The sequence below is a fragment of the Liolophura sinensis genome, chromosome 10 (genome assembly GCF_032854445.1).
Source record: "Liolophura sinensis isolate JHLJ2023 chromosome 10, CUHK_Ljap_v2, whole genome shotgun sequence".
Classification (NCBI taxonomy): Eukaryota; Metazoa; Mollusca; class Polyplacophora; order Chitonida; family Chitonidae; genus Liolophura; species Liolophura sinensis.
In genome coordinates, this window is record NC_088304.1 from 7,999,191 (window position 1) to 8,017,022 (window position 17,832).

The following is a 17,832-nucleotide window of genomic DNA, read 5'->3' on the forward strand; positions in this document are numbered from 1 at the left end:
TTCACATAACTTGTGCCAAAAGGTCTCAGTAGAGATATCTGTAGGTTTTCACATAGCTTGGCGAGAATGCCTCAGCAGAGAGATCTGTAGGTTTTCACATAACTTTTGCCAAAAGGCCTTAGCAGAGAGATCTGCAAGTTTTCATATAACTTATGCCGGAAGGTCTCAGCAGAGAAATCTGTAGGTTTTCACATAACTTATACCAAAAGGTCTCAGCAGAGAGATCTGTAGATTTCACATAACTTGTGCGAAAAGGTCTCAACAGAGAGATCTGTAGGTTTTCACATAACTTATGCCGAATGACTCAGAGATCTGTAGGTTTTTCACATAATTTGTGCCAAAAAGGTCTCAACAGAGAGATCTGTAGGTTTTCACACTGAAAAGAATACTGTTTTAATTTAAGTTTTCATTCATGAAAACCCTTTTTTTTTTCAATGAGTCAAGGAGCCCTTATGTTTTACGTAAACCAACAAAGATTCTGACGTATTTTACATAAATCAAGAAAAATCCTAAAATTGAATAAAGATGTGAATGAACACTGGATGTGTGTCATTGACCTCATACATGTACTTTACTTTAGGTCCGTAGTTCAATAGGTCTGGTGATCTTCACTTGTGGTAAATGCTGAGTCAGCATGTGTCTTTCCTGACAATTTAAGTCTGGATTCTATTTCGTTTCCCTGTGTTTAGAAACTGCACTTTTGGATTATGTTGTGCTGTGATTGCTACAGTTTAAATGTGGGTGGGTAGAAGTTATTGGAGTCAGCATAATTGTTTCCCATTTACATCTATTTTAACATACAAGGCACTTGCTTATATGAAACTGTTGTTTATAGTATGCATAGTTTTGGAACATGGCATATATGTGTTCTTGTTTTTAACTCACCTCTCAACTAGCCCAGCTTTGACACCCCAGTGTACATTAGGTGTGTTTTTTATTTATTTTCTTCTTTTTTGTTGCAGTTATCATCAGTTGTCATGTCCATGGAAACATATATATGGTAGAGATAGAAACAAATTTATGATGTGTGTACTGGTATTAATTATCTCCTGCAGGCCTGCGTAACCGTCAGAGTGGGTCGTTGAGTCAGAATGAATTCTCCAGTAGAAGTCACAGCATGTTAACCCTGAACCTGGACTCTGACATGAACTACCCTGACGATGACAACCTGTATGTCACCAAGAGGGGCAAGCTGTCCTTTGTGGACCTCGCAGGTACAGGCACATCCTAAGCTTTATCCACTTCAGTTGCTCAGGTGTTAATGCATTTACCTAGTAATACATAGGGATCGTTCAGCGGCGGTCATGGCAGTGGATCTGCCTCCCTAGTCACACTAATATTAGTAAAGAGGAAGGGTTGGGGAGAAGGGTGTACAAAGTCCTAAGGGCAGCAACATGTGCCGGGTTTTAGGCTCAACCAGTAAAGGATGCCGGCTAGCCCAGTGTGTGCATGAAGATACTGTGACTGAGTTGGGATGATACTTGATGGCCTAAATTACATATTCAACAATAAGTTGATGAAAACAATATTAAAATGTCTATTAATCATGGTTAATGTATTGTAAAATTAAATGAAATTGGTGAAATTGTAGATACAAGTATCTTTAATCTACCATCTGTTTTATTTCAGGGAGCGAGAAGGTTAAGGATCAGCAGACTGGGGAGACATTGTTAGAATCTAACAGTATTAACAAGAGCCTGCTTGTGTTAGGTACGTGGCCCTTTATGCTTTAGCCTGCTTATTGAAGCATCAGGCCGATTCGTTGGTGTAGTTATGCAACACAGTGACGTGGGAGCCTCTCATCAATGCGGTCGGTGTGAATTCAAGTCCAGCCCATGCTGGCTTCATCTCTGGTTGTACGTGGGAAGGTCTGCTAGCTTCACGAGAGTATGTGTTTCTCCATGAGCTGTGCCAAGTTTCATCCCACCATACCTAATACTGGCTACCGTCATATATGTGAAATATTCTTGAGTGTGGTGTAAAATACCAGTAAATAGATATGTATTATAGCATCAGTTCCCTCGCTGTCTTTGTTTGTTGGTCCTTCATTGACTATAGGCGGTCATTTGGCTGTCTGAGAAGGTGAAGTTCTTGAATGACTTGCCATAGGTTTGTGGTTTACAAGGGGCATTCCCGTTCAATCATAAAACTAGTTGCCAAATTTCTCAATAAAGTGTGAAACAACAATACAATACATACAGTGTAAATAAATAAATATTAAAGCACTATGTACTTGTAATACATTGCCATGTGGTAATGACAGATTTGCCACACACATGTAGGATGTTCAACAGTACATCACAGATTCCTGCAGGAGGCAGATTGGTATTCTAGGCACAAACATGATTACATTTTTTTTTATCCCACATTCGCTTGCATACTTGTGTACCAGATAAGACAATGCATGCATGTGTATGTGTATACCAGATAAGACTATGCATGCATATGTATGTGTATACTACATAAGATGATGCATGCATGTGTATGTGTATGCCAGATAAGATGGTGCATGCATGTGCATGTGTGTACCAGATAAGATGATGCATGCATGTGTATGTGTGTACCAGATAAGTTGATGTATACATGTGTATGTGTATACTGCATGAGATGATGCATGCATGTGTATGTGTGTACCAGATAAGATGATGCATGCATGTGTATGTGTATGCCAGATAAGATGGTGCATGCATGTGTATGTGTATACCAGATAAGATGATGCATGTATGTATATGTTTATACTGCATAAGGTGATACATGCATGTGTATACCAGATAAGATGATGCATGCATGTGTATGTGTATACCAGATAAGATGATGCATGCATGTGTATGTGTATACCAGATAAGATGATGCATGCATGTGTGTGTGTGTACCAGATAAGATGATGCATGCATGTGTTTGTGTATACCAGATAAGATGATGCATGTATGTGTGTGTGTGTACCAGATAAGATGATGCATGCATGTGTTTGTGTATACCAGATAAGGTGATGCATGCATGTGTATGTATATACCAGATAAGATGATGCATGCATGTGTGTGTGTGTACCAGATAAGATGGTGCATGCATGTGTATGTGTGTACCAGATAAGATGATGCATGCATGTGTATGTGTATACCAGATAAGATGATGCATGCATGTGTATACCAGATAAGATGGTGCATGCATGTGTGTGTGTGTCCCAGATAAGATGATGCATGCATGTGTATGTGTATACCAGATAAGATGATGCATGCATGTGTATACCAGATAAGATGATGCATGCATGTGTATACCAGATAAGATGGTGCATGCATGTGTATGTGTGTACCAGATAAGATGGTGCATGCATGTGTATGTGTATACCAGATAAGTTGATGCATGCATGTGCATGTGTGTCCCAGATAAGATGATGCATGCATGTGTATGTGTATATCAAGGATTTTTTGTGTTTTGTAGGGAACTGTATATCCAGCCTGGGGAATGCCAAACGACGTGAAGGTCACATTCCATACAGAGACAGCAAACTGACCAAGCTGCTGGCTGACAGTCTGGGAGGAAATGGGGTTACCCTCATGGTATATCAACCTCAGTATTATTGTCTGGTTCTTGTTTGAATCCCAGTCTTTGTTTGCATTGTCTGAAATTCCTTGGCCAGTTTATATATTTGCAGTCAGCAATGCTTCTAGGGTCCATTAGGGTTTTTTCTCTTTAAATTTCGATTTATAAATTGTTTTGGCAGTTTCCCCAGCCTGTAACACTAAACATCAATCAGCCAATCAATTGTTGTTATTTTTTGATGATATAAGTCATTTAGTTTATTTTCAAGCCATTATCCTCAACTTGTACAGATTGTATGTTCAATCATTATGTCCTTGCAGATTCCTTGTGTGACATGTTCAATCATTATTTCCTTGCAGATTGCTTGTGTGACATGTTCAATCATTATGTCCTTTCAGATTGCTTGTGTGACATGTTCAGTCATTATGTCCTTGCAGATTGTTTGTGTGACATGTTCAATCATTATGTCCTTGCAGATTGCTTGTGTGACATGTTCAGTCATTATGCCCTTGCAGATTGCTTGTGTGACATGTTCAATCATTATGTCCTTGCAGATTGCTTGTGTGACACCCTCGTCCAACCACACCATGGAAACGATGAATACGTTAAGATATGCCAACAGAGCGAAGAAAATCAAGAGCAAACCAGTGGTTAAGATGGTAAGTTAAGATATGCCAACAGAGATAAGAAAATCAAGAGCAAACCAGTGGTTAAGATGGTAAGCTAAGCTTTTCCAACAGAGATAAGCAAATCAGAAAAAGCCAGCCCTTAAGATGGTAAATTGAAATGTGCCATCAGAGTAGTTTTCTCGACATTTAGTTCTGAACAGTTTGTTGTTTCAAATTGAAACTATTTTATCAACCTTAAACTGGCAATGTTTGGCCAGCTTTAAGGGAAATACGACTCTAAATTGAAGTATATATATATATCAGATGAAAGACCATTCAAACTGTCCAGAAAAATAATTGGATTTATTTTTTTTTAGAATTTTTCTAACCGAGTAAACATTGTGTGAAAAGATCAGATTATAAGGTGTTCGGTTGTGACCCAGAACATATCAGTTATGTCACAGCTATACTTTTCCCGGAAATAATTCGTTTCAAGGTCAACTCAGCGAATGCATTCATAGATCCCTATGCATGTGGATTTTGAGTGATGAAATGTAGCAGTTTGATGTGTAGTAAGTAGCAAAAACCTTATGCGACGTCACTGGTCCCATTGTGAAAAGGCCACCATAGAATAAAATATTCAAATGCATTTTACTGGGTTGAAAAAATTATAAAGAAAATAAATCCAACTATTTTTCTGCACAGTTTTTAATGGTTTTTCATTGTGATGCATACTTCATTTAGGAGTAATTTTTGCCTTCAAAAACATCTGCATATTTTGTGTTAAATTGCCAGTAATCTCTTACATGTAATACTGTGATGTACTTAATTTTCGCGTGAAACTAATTTTTGCGGATTTCGCGGTCATTAATTTACTGCGAAAAATAATTCCCGCGAAAAATAACTCCAACGAAAAATAATTCCATCGAAAAATATCCAGTGTTGAATCATATACTACAGGTAGTAGTAATAATGAATTGAAATCTTTTGACGTGCTTGAATTATATCGGCTGTATTATAACTTGGAAAATTTTAAGATTTTACGTTTTCATTATTCTCTTAAATACACAAAAATGAATTCCTGTGAGCATATTTTGGCAGAAAATCCGTGAAAAGAAATTCCAGGGAATATTAAGTACTTTACAGCACTATTTTATGTGCTGACTGTGCTATCCTTTCAACATACCCTAAACGACGTAAAATTTCGTCCGTGACTTAAGTTGCTCATTTTTTCCAGATTCTGGGAGCTTTACTGATTTTAGAAAGGTGGTTTGAGAGGTGTTTGGAAGGTAGATTAAATTCAGGTTGATATTTAGCAACGGAAGTAATATCCCATGACATTTATGTGTCTCCAAAAATGCTCTTATGTGGTCAAATTTTTAGGTCATTTAGGGCAGCTGTTATTCTGACAGCTCAAACAGATAACAACAACTTTTGCAATACTTTCAGAGTGCTTGCAGTTGCAGTGTGTGGACTCAATCCATGTGATTTTACATTTGTACTGGGGACCATTTTAAGATCTGGTACAGTGATACAAACCAACTCCTATGATACTCTGCGAATTTGCAAGAGCTGGACTTTGTGTGAATGTCGCTTTCACTCATTTGTTTTTTTTGATGCAGGTGCTTTTGTAAACTTGTTGTTTTCTTTTTGCATTAAGGATCCACGAGAGAAGTTAATACTCACTCTGAAGAGAGAAATCAAAGTGCTAAGAAATGAAAATCATTATTTAAGGCAGCAGGTAAGCTCTCTATACTATCAACACCTTAATTCCTCAACCTTTTTGCACATGAAAGAGCAACTTTCAGTGCAATTTATGTGCCTTTTTCATTTAATTTTGGAGACAAAACTGTAAAGGTTGGCTGATTTCAGGGCTTCACAAAAAGTATAATTTTACAGTCTATGTAGACTGTAATGCCCTAAGAATGTACTTAAATAAATGCCTTCCAAACAGTATCAACAGTTTGCAAAACATACAGAAATATGAATTAAATCTATAGGTATAATAGGGTGAAGTGCATCTATATTTTGGCATTTAAATGACAAGTGAAAATTGTGCACATTTTTTCAGGTTTTGACAAGAAAAAAGTGAAATCTGTCATGGGCTCTTGTCTCAACTGTTCAGTGTTATAATAACAGAGTCTCCTGGAATGAAAGCGGAAAGGGACATGACTTAGTGATATAAAGGTGCATGGATATACCAACAAGAAAGCATTTGTGGGAAAGTTTGTTAGTAACTTGCCATAGATGGTACTTTTGCTTTTCTCCATCCATATGTTAGATGTTACATGCCCAGTTAAATATACACTGTTTGTCATGAAAAATTTCACTGCAGTGCTGTGAACATTTTTTACAAAGCTACATAATTTAGGTGTGTTTTTACGCTTCAGTTGGAATTTCCAGCCAAACCCAAAGGACAGTTACAGAAAGAGAATGATGAAAGACTGGTGCAGTTCATGAAAGAGCAAAAACAAAAAACGGGTAAATTGTGAATTTAAACTACTGTAGAGAAGAATTACACATATGTAGTCTATATTTTCCCCCACAAGAAGTGTACCATTAAGGGGAGTTCAGATACACTTATTCACTTACATGTAGTTGCTTGAGATCTGCGAAGCAGTAGTATGGCTGCTGTTGGTTCATAAGATATGTACAACATGACTGTTTGTGAGCACATAATGATATTGAAGAATGTTTGATCCAGTCTACTGTATAATAGCACAATAAGAGAAGTGAAGACAGGGATCAGTGTAAACAAAGTTCTTCCCTCTAACATCACACATGGTTTAAGATGAAATCTACATCATGGGAGTAAGGGGTATATAGAGTATTAACAAAGACCCCACCAGGGATTTTGCATGCAGTTTTGTTTCAGAAGAAGTACCTGTAGCTGAGGACATTGTTGCATGTGTATGGTATCATTTCAAGCCTGTGTTTCTCTCGTTTGTTCAGGAAAGCCAAATGGCACACAGACAGATTCTGGCTTGTATGAAATGCTCCAAGAATATATGGTGGAAAATGAATCATTAAGGTAGTATCCCAACAATGTTTAATATTGTTGTAACTTGCAGCGCTGAACAATGATAGCGAAGAAACCATTTAGTATTAGTAAGGTGTTGTTTTGGTTGATTTATATTCATATTTTGTTTCAAGAATTCAAAACTATGATTTTCAAGAGCTTAGAGTCAAATTGACTATGATGATTTTAAAGACAGTGAATAGCTTCTTTGCGTTTCATATTTTCAATTTTCAACAGTATGTTTTTGAGCGATGTCTTAAACTTTTGAACAGGGACTAAGTTACATATTTTATAAATAAAAATATGAGGAAAACTCTGATGTGATAACATGTAATATGATTGTATATTTGTTATATGAGGTATTTTATTAATTTACACGTAAATTATCCTTCAGGGGAGAAAACTCTGACTTGCAGTCGTCAAAGGACAGACTGAGGAGGGAACAACAACTGCTGTACAGGGAGAATGACAAGCTGATGAAGAGGCTAGAAGTTCTAGAAAAGTAAGTGTGTAACGGACTCACTGTTCTGTGCTTTGTGATACAGCTGATACCAAGATGGGTGTTTATTTGACACTTAGCATTTGTTTGGTGTAGTTGTTGTCCTCTGGCTCTACCATCTTATTGCAGATTTTGATTAACTTCCTGTTTTTAATCCCAAACATCAGCGAATGCAAGGGATATTAATGTCAGTCTAATGTATAAAGTATACATGTATCAAAAAAAAGTATGAAAAAGAGAAATGAATTTAAATAAACAAAGTATGTCTATCAGTCTTACAAGAAAGTTTATAATAATACTGACTCTGGTACATGTGTTTATGCTTGTAGAACAGTATTGGGTAATCAGGGCCCTTTGCCTTACCGGATGTCCCCAGTCTCCATTACTCAGTCTGGGGGGTTAAGCTCGTTTGAGAACTCCCCCCTCCATAGTCCCAGTCCACAGCACAAGAAGAACGGGAAGGGCTACTCAAGAGGCTCCTCATTTGCTCCTAACAACGCAGCCTTCGTGGTGAGGTTCAGTGTCAACAACTGATGCACCGTTACATACACATCCATTGATTTATTTATTTATTTGATTGGTGTTTTACCCAGTGCTTAAGAATATTTCAGTTATATGACAACAGCCAGCATTATGGTGGGATTAAACCGGGCAGAACCTGAGGGAAACCCACAGCCATCCGCAGATTGCTGACAGACCTTTCCATGCATGACTGGAGAGGAAGCCAGCATGAGCTAGACTTGAACTCACAGCCATCACATTGGTGAGAGGCTCCTGAGTCATTGCGCTGTGCCGGCGTGTTAACCACCTCAGCCACAGAGGCTCCCACATCTATTGACTATTGTCAAGCTATAATATTTAGTGTAAATATCAGTTTTGAGTTTCCATTGCTATAAACTTCTTGAGTATGGTGTTAAATGATGAAATAAATAAGTATATCAGTCTGTTGCTATAAGTATTAAAACAGAGAGAGTTTTGGACCACTAGTTGCTCCCCTGAGCCACAGTACCCGTGATTAAGTGAAAAAATCTGAAAAATGATTTCCTGTGACATTCTGTGACAGTTTCACCTTAACTGTTACAAAATGTGACCTTTTGGAAAATTTTTTTAATTCAGTTTGCACGAATTGACTAAAGAAACTTGATTTCAATAATGTCATCTGCATGCATGCTCTGACAAAATCTGATGAATTTAGCTAAGATATTGTGACAAAAAGAAATAAAAAAAAAAAATAAAACAAATGTGCCAAAATGTGAAAATGTGACATCACTCAGATTATGTATGGGGATCCCTGTATTCCCAAAATGAGAAGATTTTACTCTGTAAAGTAAAAGGCATTATATATAGGAAGCGACTGGGTAATTCTGCCCTGGGCAATTCCTGCAGAGCAGGGTTAATCATCAAAGATCAACGATATGCAACCATGTTTTGTCAGTATTGTGCAGAAAAAGTAATCTTGGAGGTGTATGTGATATATATCTTTCAGTGACACTCGACAGTTGTAAATTTTGTAATGGTTCTACATAGGATCACTGTCATTGTGGTCATTATAAACAATTGTTTATATCTGTCATTGTGTCCCCAGACAAAGATCATTGATATAGAAATTGTTGTGGTTCCATGTATGGATCATCTTGTGGTGGATACAGACATTTGCTTATATCTGTCATAGTGTCCCCAGACAAAGATCCTTGATATAGAAGTTGTAGTGGTTCCATATATGGATCATATTGTGGTGGATACAGACAATTGCTTATATCTTTCATAGTGTCCCCAGACAAAGATCCTTGATATAGAATTTGCAATGGTTCCATGTGTGGATCACCTTGTGGTGGATACAAACAGTTGCTTATATCTTTCATAGTGTCCCCAGACAAAGATCCTTGATATAGAATTTGTAGTGATTCCATGTATGGATCACCTTGTGGTGGATACAAACAGTTGCTTATATCTGTCATTGTGTCCCCAGACAAAGATCCTTGATATAGAAGTTGTAGTGGTTCCATGTATGGATCATCTTGTGGTGGATACAAACAATTGCTTATATCTTTCATAGTGTCCCCAGACAAAGGTCCTTGATATAGAATTTGTAGTGGTTCCATGTGTGGATCATCTTGTGGTGGATACAAACAATTGCTTATGTCTTTTATAGTGTCCCCAGACAAAGATCCTTGATATAGAATTTGTAGTGGTTCCATGTATGGATCATCTTGTGGTGGATACAGACAATTACTTATATCTTTTATAGTGTCCCCAGACAAAGATCCTTGATATAGAATTTGTAGTGGTTCCATGTGTGGATCATTTTGTGGTGGATACAAACAATTGCCTATATCTGTCATTGTGTCCCCAGACAAAGATTCTTGATATAGAATTTGTAGTGGTTCCATGTATGGATCATCTTGTGGTGGATACAGACAATTGCTTATATCTTTTATAGTGTCCCCAGACAAAGATCCTTGATATAGAATTTGTAGTGGTTCCATGTGTGGATCATCTTGTGGTGGATACAAACAATTGCTTATATCTTTCATAGTGTCCCCAGACAAAGATCCTTGATATAGAATTTGTAGTGGTTCCAAGTGTGGATCATCTTGTGGTGGATACAGACAATTGTTTATATCTGTCATTGTGTTCCCAGACAAAGATCGTTGATATAGAAATTGTTGTGGTTCCATGTGTGGATCATCTTGTGGTGGATACAAACAGTTGCTTATATCTGTCATTGTGTCCCCAGACAAAGAGCCTTGATATAGAATATGTAGTGGTTCCAGGTGTGGATCATCTTGTGGTGGATACAAACAATTGTTTATATCTGTCATTGTGTCCCCAGACAAAGATCCTTGATGTAGAAGTTGTAGTGGTTCCAGGTGTGGATCATCTTGTGGTGGATACAGACAATTGTTTATATCTTTCATACTGTCCCCAGACAAAGATCTTTGATATAGAAGTTGTAGTGTTTCCAGGTGTGGATCATCTTGTGGTGGATACAGACAATTGTTTATATCTTTTATAGTGTCCCCAGACAAAGATCTTTGATATAGAAGTTGTAGTGTTTCCAGGTGTGGATCATCTTGTGGTGGATACAAACAATTGTTTCTATCTGTCATTGTGTCCCCAGACAAAGATCCTTGATATAGAAGTTGTAGTGGTTCCATGTGTGGATCATCTTGTGGTGGATACAGACAATTGTTTATATCTGTCATTGTGTCCCCAGACAAAGATCTTTGATATAGAAGTTGTAGTGTTTCCAGGTGTGGATCATCTTGTGGTGGATACAGACAATTGTTTATATCTTTTATAGTGTCCCCAGACAAAGATCTTTGATATAGAAGTTGTAGTGTTTCCAGGTGTGGATCATCTTGTGGTGGATACAGACAATTGTTTATATCTGTCATTGTGTCCCCAGACAAAGATCCTTGATATAGAAGTTGTAGTGGTTCCATGTGTGGATCATCTTGTGGTGGATACAAACAATTACTTTGGGACTTTACACCACCAAACCCTAGCACTGTCTTCAGAATATCATTGTGGAAAGATATCAGTGCTTATTCATTTATTTATTTATTTATTCATTTATTTATTATCCCCTTGTCTTATATTGTGGTATTGCCCAGCTGTAGAGTTACATGTAGTCTTGATGAGAGAGTTCTGATACATTTTCAGCAGACTGATGGGCCAGATGCAGGCTATGTTAGCAGTCCGAGTGGTAGACGACCTCAAGGTCAGATGAAACCTCCCCACCGTCTGTCAGAGCCTGTCCTCAGACCAACTCAGGGGTATGCACTTCCGATTCTTTCTGTTAGACTTAGTCTTTGGAATTCAGAAATACCCAGAGATTTAATGTAAGCCATTTTCCTGGAGTGGCTGTAAAACTAAACAACCTGTTGTGCTTTATGGGTCATTTACAATTGAGCCTACAAAACATGTTTTTATATAGGCTTGCTTCTCTACGATGTGTACAGGAACCCTGAGGCAGGCCGAGGTGCCCCCCATGTTTCCCAGATGGGCCTGGTTCAGCCCGCGGATGGATACACCATGCCCTCACCCCAGGGGCATTCTGTGGCACCCCATCAGGTACTCAACCAGGGCTACTCCACCCACCATGGACATGACCCAGGCTCACCCAGGCTCGTCAGGAAAGGTATGTGTACATAACCATCTTATAGACGCTATATACTACAGAAGTCAGTCAGGACAAATCCAGGCAAACTGTTGGTAATATTGTAGAATACCCCAAATGATCATCGGGCCTTGACAAAATATCAAGCTCAATTCTGTGCATGCGTTAATATTCAAACTTGATAATACATGTAAAATTTATAAAGCGAGTCATATTAGAACTTTTTCAAACTGTAGAATCAATTTAGCAGTATTAGTAGTACAGGTACATGTCTGATATTTACTTAAAGGTTATAATTTCAGCTGTTTGTGGAAGAAAATTGAATTGATTAGTGAACATTAAAGCCTCTTCAGTCACAAGTATTAAACTTTAGAACATAATGGGGGACGGTTAATACTCATTGGGTTCTGAAAGGGGGTGACAGTGATTGCCTTACCTGTGATATGGCCATTTACCATACCTGTCTCACGGAAATTTTGCCTTACCTGTCACGCAGAAATTATTACCAGTCTTCTGAAAATGAACTTCACCAGAGGTGTTTTGTAAAAGTTACAGAATCACACCTGGAGGCCTGCAGAAACGTCTCTACCAATTATATTCACTGGCTGCATGCACATGGAAATATTTCACTCCGTACAGGGCACGCAGAGACTTATCACACATACCTATCCATTTCATCTCTTTTTACATGCATATCCTTTCACCTGAAACTTTTGACCATACATAATCTAAGTAGACCTCCAGATTCTGAACTTGAAATTCATTTGGCTGATTGGTACTTTTTGAGGTTGCATGTACTCAAGAGTTCTCTCATGTGATGGCAGTCAGTCTTAGGAGACTACAATTTGGGATAAAATAATCTGGCCTGTTTTATTAAATTATTGTCAATATATTTTTTGACAGTTTCTCCATCCAAACAGCGGAACGTGAATGCCCCAGATAATTCTAAAGGTGAGTGATTTTCTTGCTATAGTGGTGAGTTTCTCCTGTCTTCCTCCACTGACATAACTGACGTTATTTGCCATCTGAGATCTCTTGGCTGTCTTCTGAACTTTAAAAATGATTTATCTTGCTTGGTCAATATATCCGTCCTAAGATATTAAACATATAACCTTCTATCATTTATTTTCTTTTAGAAGACTTACAGCACATGAATGAAAAATTGAAGAGAGAGCTGGCAGACCTGGAAGGGGAAATCAAACAACATCAGCAGTTACAGCGATCCAAAAACAGTTATCATGCGGGGCCTGGCAAGAGATAACACCCTGCTGTAAAGAGAAGAGAGTGGAGTGAGCGAAACTTCAGGGAGAAATCAACAGCATCAGCAGTTACAACTCAAGAGCAGAGTTAGTAGGCCTGTATGGAGAAATCAAACATCAGCAGTCACAGTGATCCAAAAACAGTTATCACTCAGGGCCTGGCAAGAGATTACACCTTGTTGTAAAGAAATGAGAGGGGAGCTAACAGGAGAAATCAAACATCAGCAGTCACAGCGATCCAAAAACAGTTATTACTCAGGGTCTGGCAAGAGATTACACCTTGTTGTAAAGAAATGAGAGGGGAGCTAGCAGGAGAAATCAAATATCAGCAGTTACAGTGATCCAAAAACAGTTATTACTCAGGGTCTGGCTAGAGATTACACCTTGTTGTAAAGAAATGAGAACAGAGCTAGCAGGAGGAATCAAATATCAGCAGTTACAGTGATCCAAAAACAGTTGTTACTCAGGGCCTGGCTAGAGATTACACCTTGTTGTAAAGAAATGAGAGCGGAGCTAGCAAGAGAAATCAAACATCAGCAGTTACAGTGATCCAAAAACAGTTGTTACTCAGGGCCTGGCAAGAGATTACACCTTGTTGTAAAGAAATGAGAGCAGAGCTAACAGGAGAAATCAAACATCAGCAGTTACAGTGATCCAAAAACAGTTATTACTCAGGGTCTGGCTAGAGATTACACCTTGTTGTAAAGAAATGAGAGCGGAGCTAACAGGAGAAATCAAACATCAGCAGTCACAGCGATCCAAAAACAGTTATTATTCAGGGTCTGGCAAGAGATTACACCTTGTTGTAAAGAAATGAGAACAGAGCTAGCAGGCCTGTATGGAGAAATCAAACATCAGCAGTCACAGCGATCCAAAAACAGTTATTACTCAGGGTCTGGCAAGAGATTACACCTTATTGTAAAGAAATGAGAGGGGAGCTAGCAGGAGAAATTAAATATCAGCAGTTACAGTGATCCAAAAACAGTTATTACTCAGGGTCTGGCAAGAGATTACACCTTGTTGTAAAGAGAAGGGGGCAGAGACCAACATAAATTGCACTGAAAGCTGCTCTTTCGTATGCGAAAGGTTGAGGGCACCAATAATGACTCTACACGTATGAATGTCCTACATGACACCCACCCCTGCTGTCAGATAATCCCGGTTAGTACCTGGATTAAGGATTTACCTGTACATCACCTGGTATTATATGTGTGAAGAGAAAAAATTTCCCCTGATTTCTCTTGTTTTATATGTACAAATGCATGTAAATTAATTATGAAAATAATGCATTCATGCTGCTAACGTATAAATTGTGATTCACTATTACTGTGTTAGTATTTATTTATTTATTTTCATATTTCCCTAACTTCGGGCTGTGTGTTCCACATGGGATATAATTTGAGTCATTCTAGATCTCTTTGGAGTCAGTCTAGTAAAGGCAATGTTTGATTGGCACAGAAACAGTTTGAATGCAGTTCATTCGAGCTGTCGACCTCAGCAGAGAAATGATTTTGGAATGTGTCGGTTCACTATTATCATATTGTATTCGTATCCTGATGGTGTTGGCCGGTCTGCATTCATGAGTCACGGGGCTGTCAGTACGTCATCATGCGTCCGGTGTCATTTCAGCTGGGCTACACGTAATTGTCTCCATCCATACAAGCATGATGACCACTACAGAATCAGGTGAAACAAAATGCCATTGATTTTACGAGATCAACAGATTTGGTGGAAAAATGTTGAAAATCTTTATTTTGCATTGCTTATTAAATATATTGCCGTGGGTGAAACGGTAGAGGTAGAGTATTGTACATCTATGGTGGAACTTGGCATTCTTGATCAAATGTTTATAATTTTAGTGAAATTTTGTCCAAATCTTACATAAAACATCGATGTTTGACCAACCTTCAGATGGGACAAGGACTGATGGCAGACATCTGGATGGCGAGATTAAGATGACCTTCATATGTTCATATTTCAGATGACTGCGTTTAAGTCAGAGCCTTATTCCCTGATGCCTTCTAAATGACTATTTCACTTATACGACGGCGACCAGCATTATGGTTGGTGGAAACAGGGCACAGCCCGGGGGAAACCCACGACCATCCGCAGGTTGCTGGAAGACCTTCCCACATACGGCCGGAGAGGAAGCCAGCATGAGCTGGACTTGAACTCACAGCGACCGCATTGGTGAGAGACTCCTGGGTCATTACGCTATCCTAGCGCGCTAACCAAATGAGCCACGGAGGCACCCTGATACTTGTGAGTTCAAAGGCTAGGTATGCTGCGATTCTTGACAGAGAAGTGAGCATGATGAGTAGATATTATATATGTTTGCCTCTTTCTACAGTGCCAAGTGCTTGTTCTCGTGTGTGAACTACCTGTCTATCAGCAGGTGTAAATACCGGTACATATTTATTTTTGAAAGTTAGCGCTAACGCATCTTTTTCTCGTTAGGAAACTACACAATGGATGACTGTATGTTTAAATTCAGGAAGCTTGTGCTTCCTCTATCACTGAGCCTGAAGGCCGTCGTACAGATTAAGTCAGAAAATCTTGAGTAATTGCAGTTAACGTCACTGTATTTTTTTTACCTAATTCTCCTTAAGCCACGGTGCTAGGGGGCGTATAATTTGCTGCTATATATGCATTTACAGAAACAGAATAAAAGCCTAGCTGAAGTGATTTAACACGAGGCCGCATTTCACCGTTACCTGTGACCATTTGTCAGTTGGGGGTTTCACTGACATTCACTCAGTAAATAATCAAGGTCAGGCAATCCAAAAAAGGGATTATAACAGTTAATCAATAGGGCGGATTTCCTGAAATCCAGCCTCGGTTGTTTGGGCAGAAGCTTCAAGTCTGGAGGTGTATCCAGTAACTATGGCAGGCGACGGGCGGTGGTGTCACCCACCATTAACCTGACCTCTGTCGTACAAGTTCTGTGACTAACTATTCGATACACCCGTGACTTGATTCTAGCGATGTGGCGGAGAAGGCAATACAGCAACTTACGGATGGTTCTGCCCGGTTTCCTCCTACCATAATGCTGGTGAGCGTAGCACAAGTGTAATATTCTTGAGTACGGCGTAAAACACCAATCAAATAAATAAGTATCGCGCCAAGCTCGACATTCAGTCATTCTATACATAACAAGGGTCACACAGTAAAATAGCCCCATGCTGTTTATAAACTTGGCAGGGTGAATTTTGTGTACCGATAAGGTATGGATTGATTGATTGTAACGTGAGGGAATCGAGAAAAGTCACAATTAATACACAATTAAACATAATTTAAATCAATAATATCCATGACGAGTACATATCTAAACACTTGAACAGCCGGATGCTTTGACTGTGTTCCTATCATGTATATATATATAGATGGCGATGGTAGGAATTGTCCGTAACCTCCCGTCTTATGACCTTGCTTTATTGCGCTGCCAGTATAGGAGCTTTCTGCAGTTGCCTGTGTTTTCACTGGGCGGCGTTGTTCTCTTGGTGGACGTAGGTCAATGTTTGTGTATGAAAGTTTGCCGAAATTCACGTTTTCAGAGGAAGTCATCAGAGGAATCAAGGTTTGCTGACAGACCCTGAATATTCATCGGCACCAGTAACAATGTATATTTCGTGACATCCAACACAGAAAAAATGGGGAACGCGAAGAAATGGGTGCTTGTCAAATATTTTGACGGCATGCCAAAAAATAGAGATCTACAACTTGTTCAGAATCTCCTCCACAACTGAAGGATGGAGGTATGTTTGTAACTCATACGCACGTAAAACTCCTTTCTCAAAGTGCATATCGGGGGAAAAACGTGCAATATCAATCAAGTAGCAAGAAAGGCGTTTTATGTTTGTAGCCACAATATGATTCTTAAAATGAGAAAGCATCTACGTGGTACATCTGACTGCGTGTAATGACTATGTGAAACTGAATTAGTTACCCATTCAGTGGCTCAGATTTGCTGATGTATTGGCCTGAGGATAATGATATTAAACCTACAGCAAAGCGGCTGCATCTTATCTGAGCTTGTACATGTACAAAGACCAAAACGGTTTCCTGTCACGCAGTCTTAACGACTTGAGGGATAGTTTCAATTTTGACCTGCGTATGGCGTGTACATATCTCGCCTTGTAGCATTTGTTAGATCCTGTGTGTTATTTTTCTTTCAGTGACTTAACCAATTTGCATTAGTAATCAAAATACTGTGATATCTCTGTATTCCATGAATATGTCACTCTACAACGTATCATTGTAACAAAATGTATTTTAATGTTGCATGAGTTGCATTGTAACAGAAGAGCTTTCAATGATCTTCACCCCTGAGCATGCTAGATGTATAGCTGATGTTTGTTTCTTCAAATGTACTGTGAGGCCATTTACCTTAGTGTGGATCCTTACATGAGGGAAGGCGGCTATAATTTATTTATCTACTTGAGAATTTACTAAGAATATTTTACTTATATGCCGATACCCAGCATTATGGTGGGAAGAAACCCACAACAGGCTGCTAGCAGACCTTTCCACCTACGGCCGGAGAGGAAGCCAGCATGGGCTGGCCTTGAACTCACAGCGGCTGCATTGGTGGGATGCTCCTGGGTCATTGCGTGCTAACTCCCTCAACCACCGGAGAGATTTAACACAACGATGTGATAAATACTCACAAATTAACTCACAAATGTGCATGTACACCTGTACCCTTCTGTATTTATTTCTCCATGGCGTTACTTTTACAGTTCTATAATGCCTGTGTACGGTCTTGCACCGCCGTTTGGGCCCTA

At 38.9% G+C, this 17,832-nt stretch overlaps 1 protein-coding gene across 1 annotated transcript in view; it reads left to right on the forward strand.

Moving 5' to 3' along the window:
* The window catches only part of LOC135476213 (kinesin-like protein KIF12), a 47,010-nt gene extending 32,639 nt beyond the window's left edge, over positions 1-14,371 (forward strand). Inside the window, exons 8-20 of the mRNA XM_064756158.1 lie at positions 1,056-1,214; positions 1,630-1,710; positions 3,439-3,557; positions 4,095-4,199; positions 5,809-5,889; positions 6,539-6,629; positions 7,101-7,179; positions 7,562-7,669; positions 7,996-8,176; positions 11,333-11,445; positions 11,632-11,810; positions 12,693-12,740; positions 12,926-14,371. Coding sequence (XP_064612228.1) covers positions 1,056-1,214; positions 1,630-1,710; positions 3,439-3,557; positions 4,095-4,199; positions 5,809-5,889; positions 6,539-6,629; positions 7,101-7,179; positions 7,562-7,669; positions 7,996-8,176; positions 11,333-11,445; positions 11,632-11,810; positions 12,693-12,740; positions 12,926-13,050 — 1,469 coding nt within the window. The 3' untranslated portion in view covers positions 13,051-14,371. The remainder of the gene's footprint in view (positions 1-1,055; positions 1,215-1,629; positions 1,711-3,438; positions 3,558-4,094; positions 4,200-5,808; positions 5,890-6,538; positions 6,630-7,100; positions 7,180-7,561; positions 7,670-7,995; positions 8,177-11,332; positions 11,446-11,631; positions 11,811-12,692; positions 12,741-12,925) is intronic.
* Positions 14,372-17,832: the final 3,461 nt, after the last annotated feature.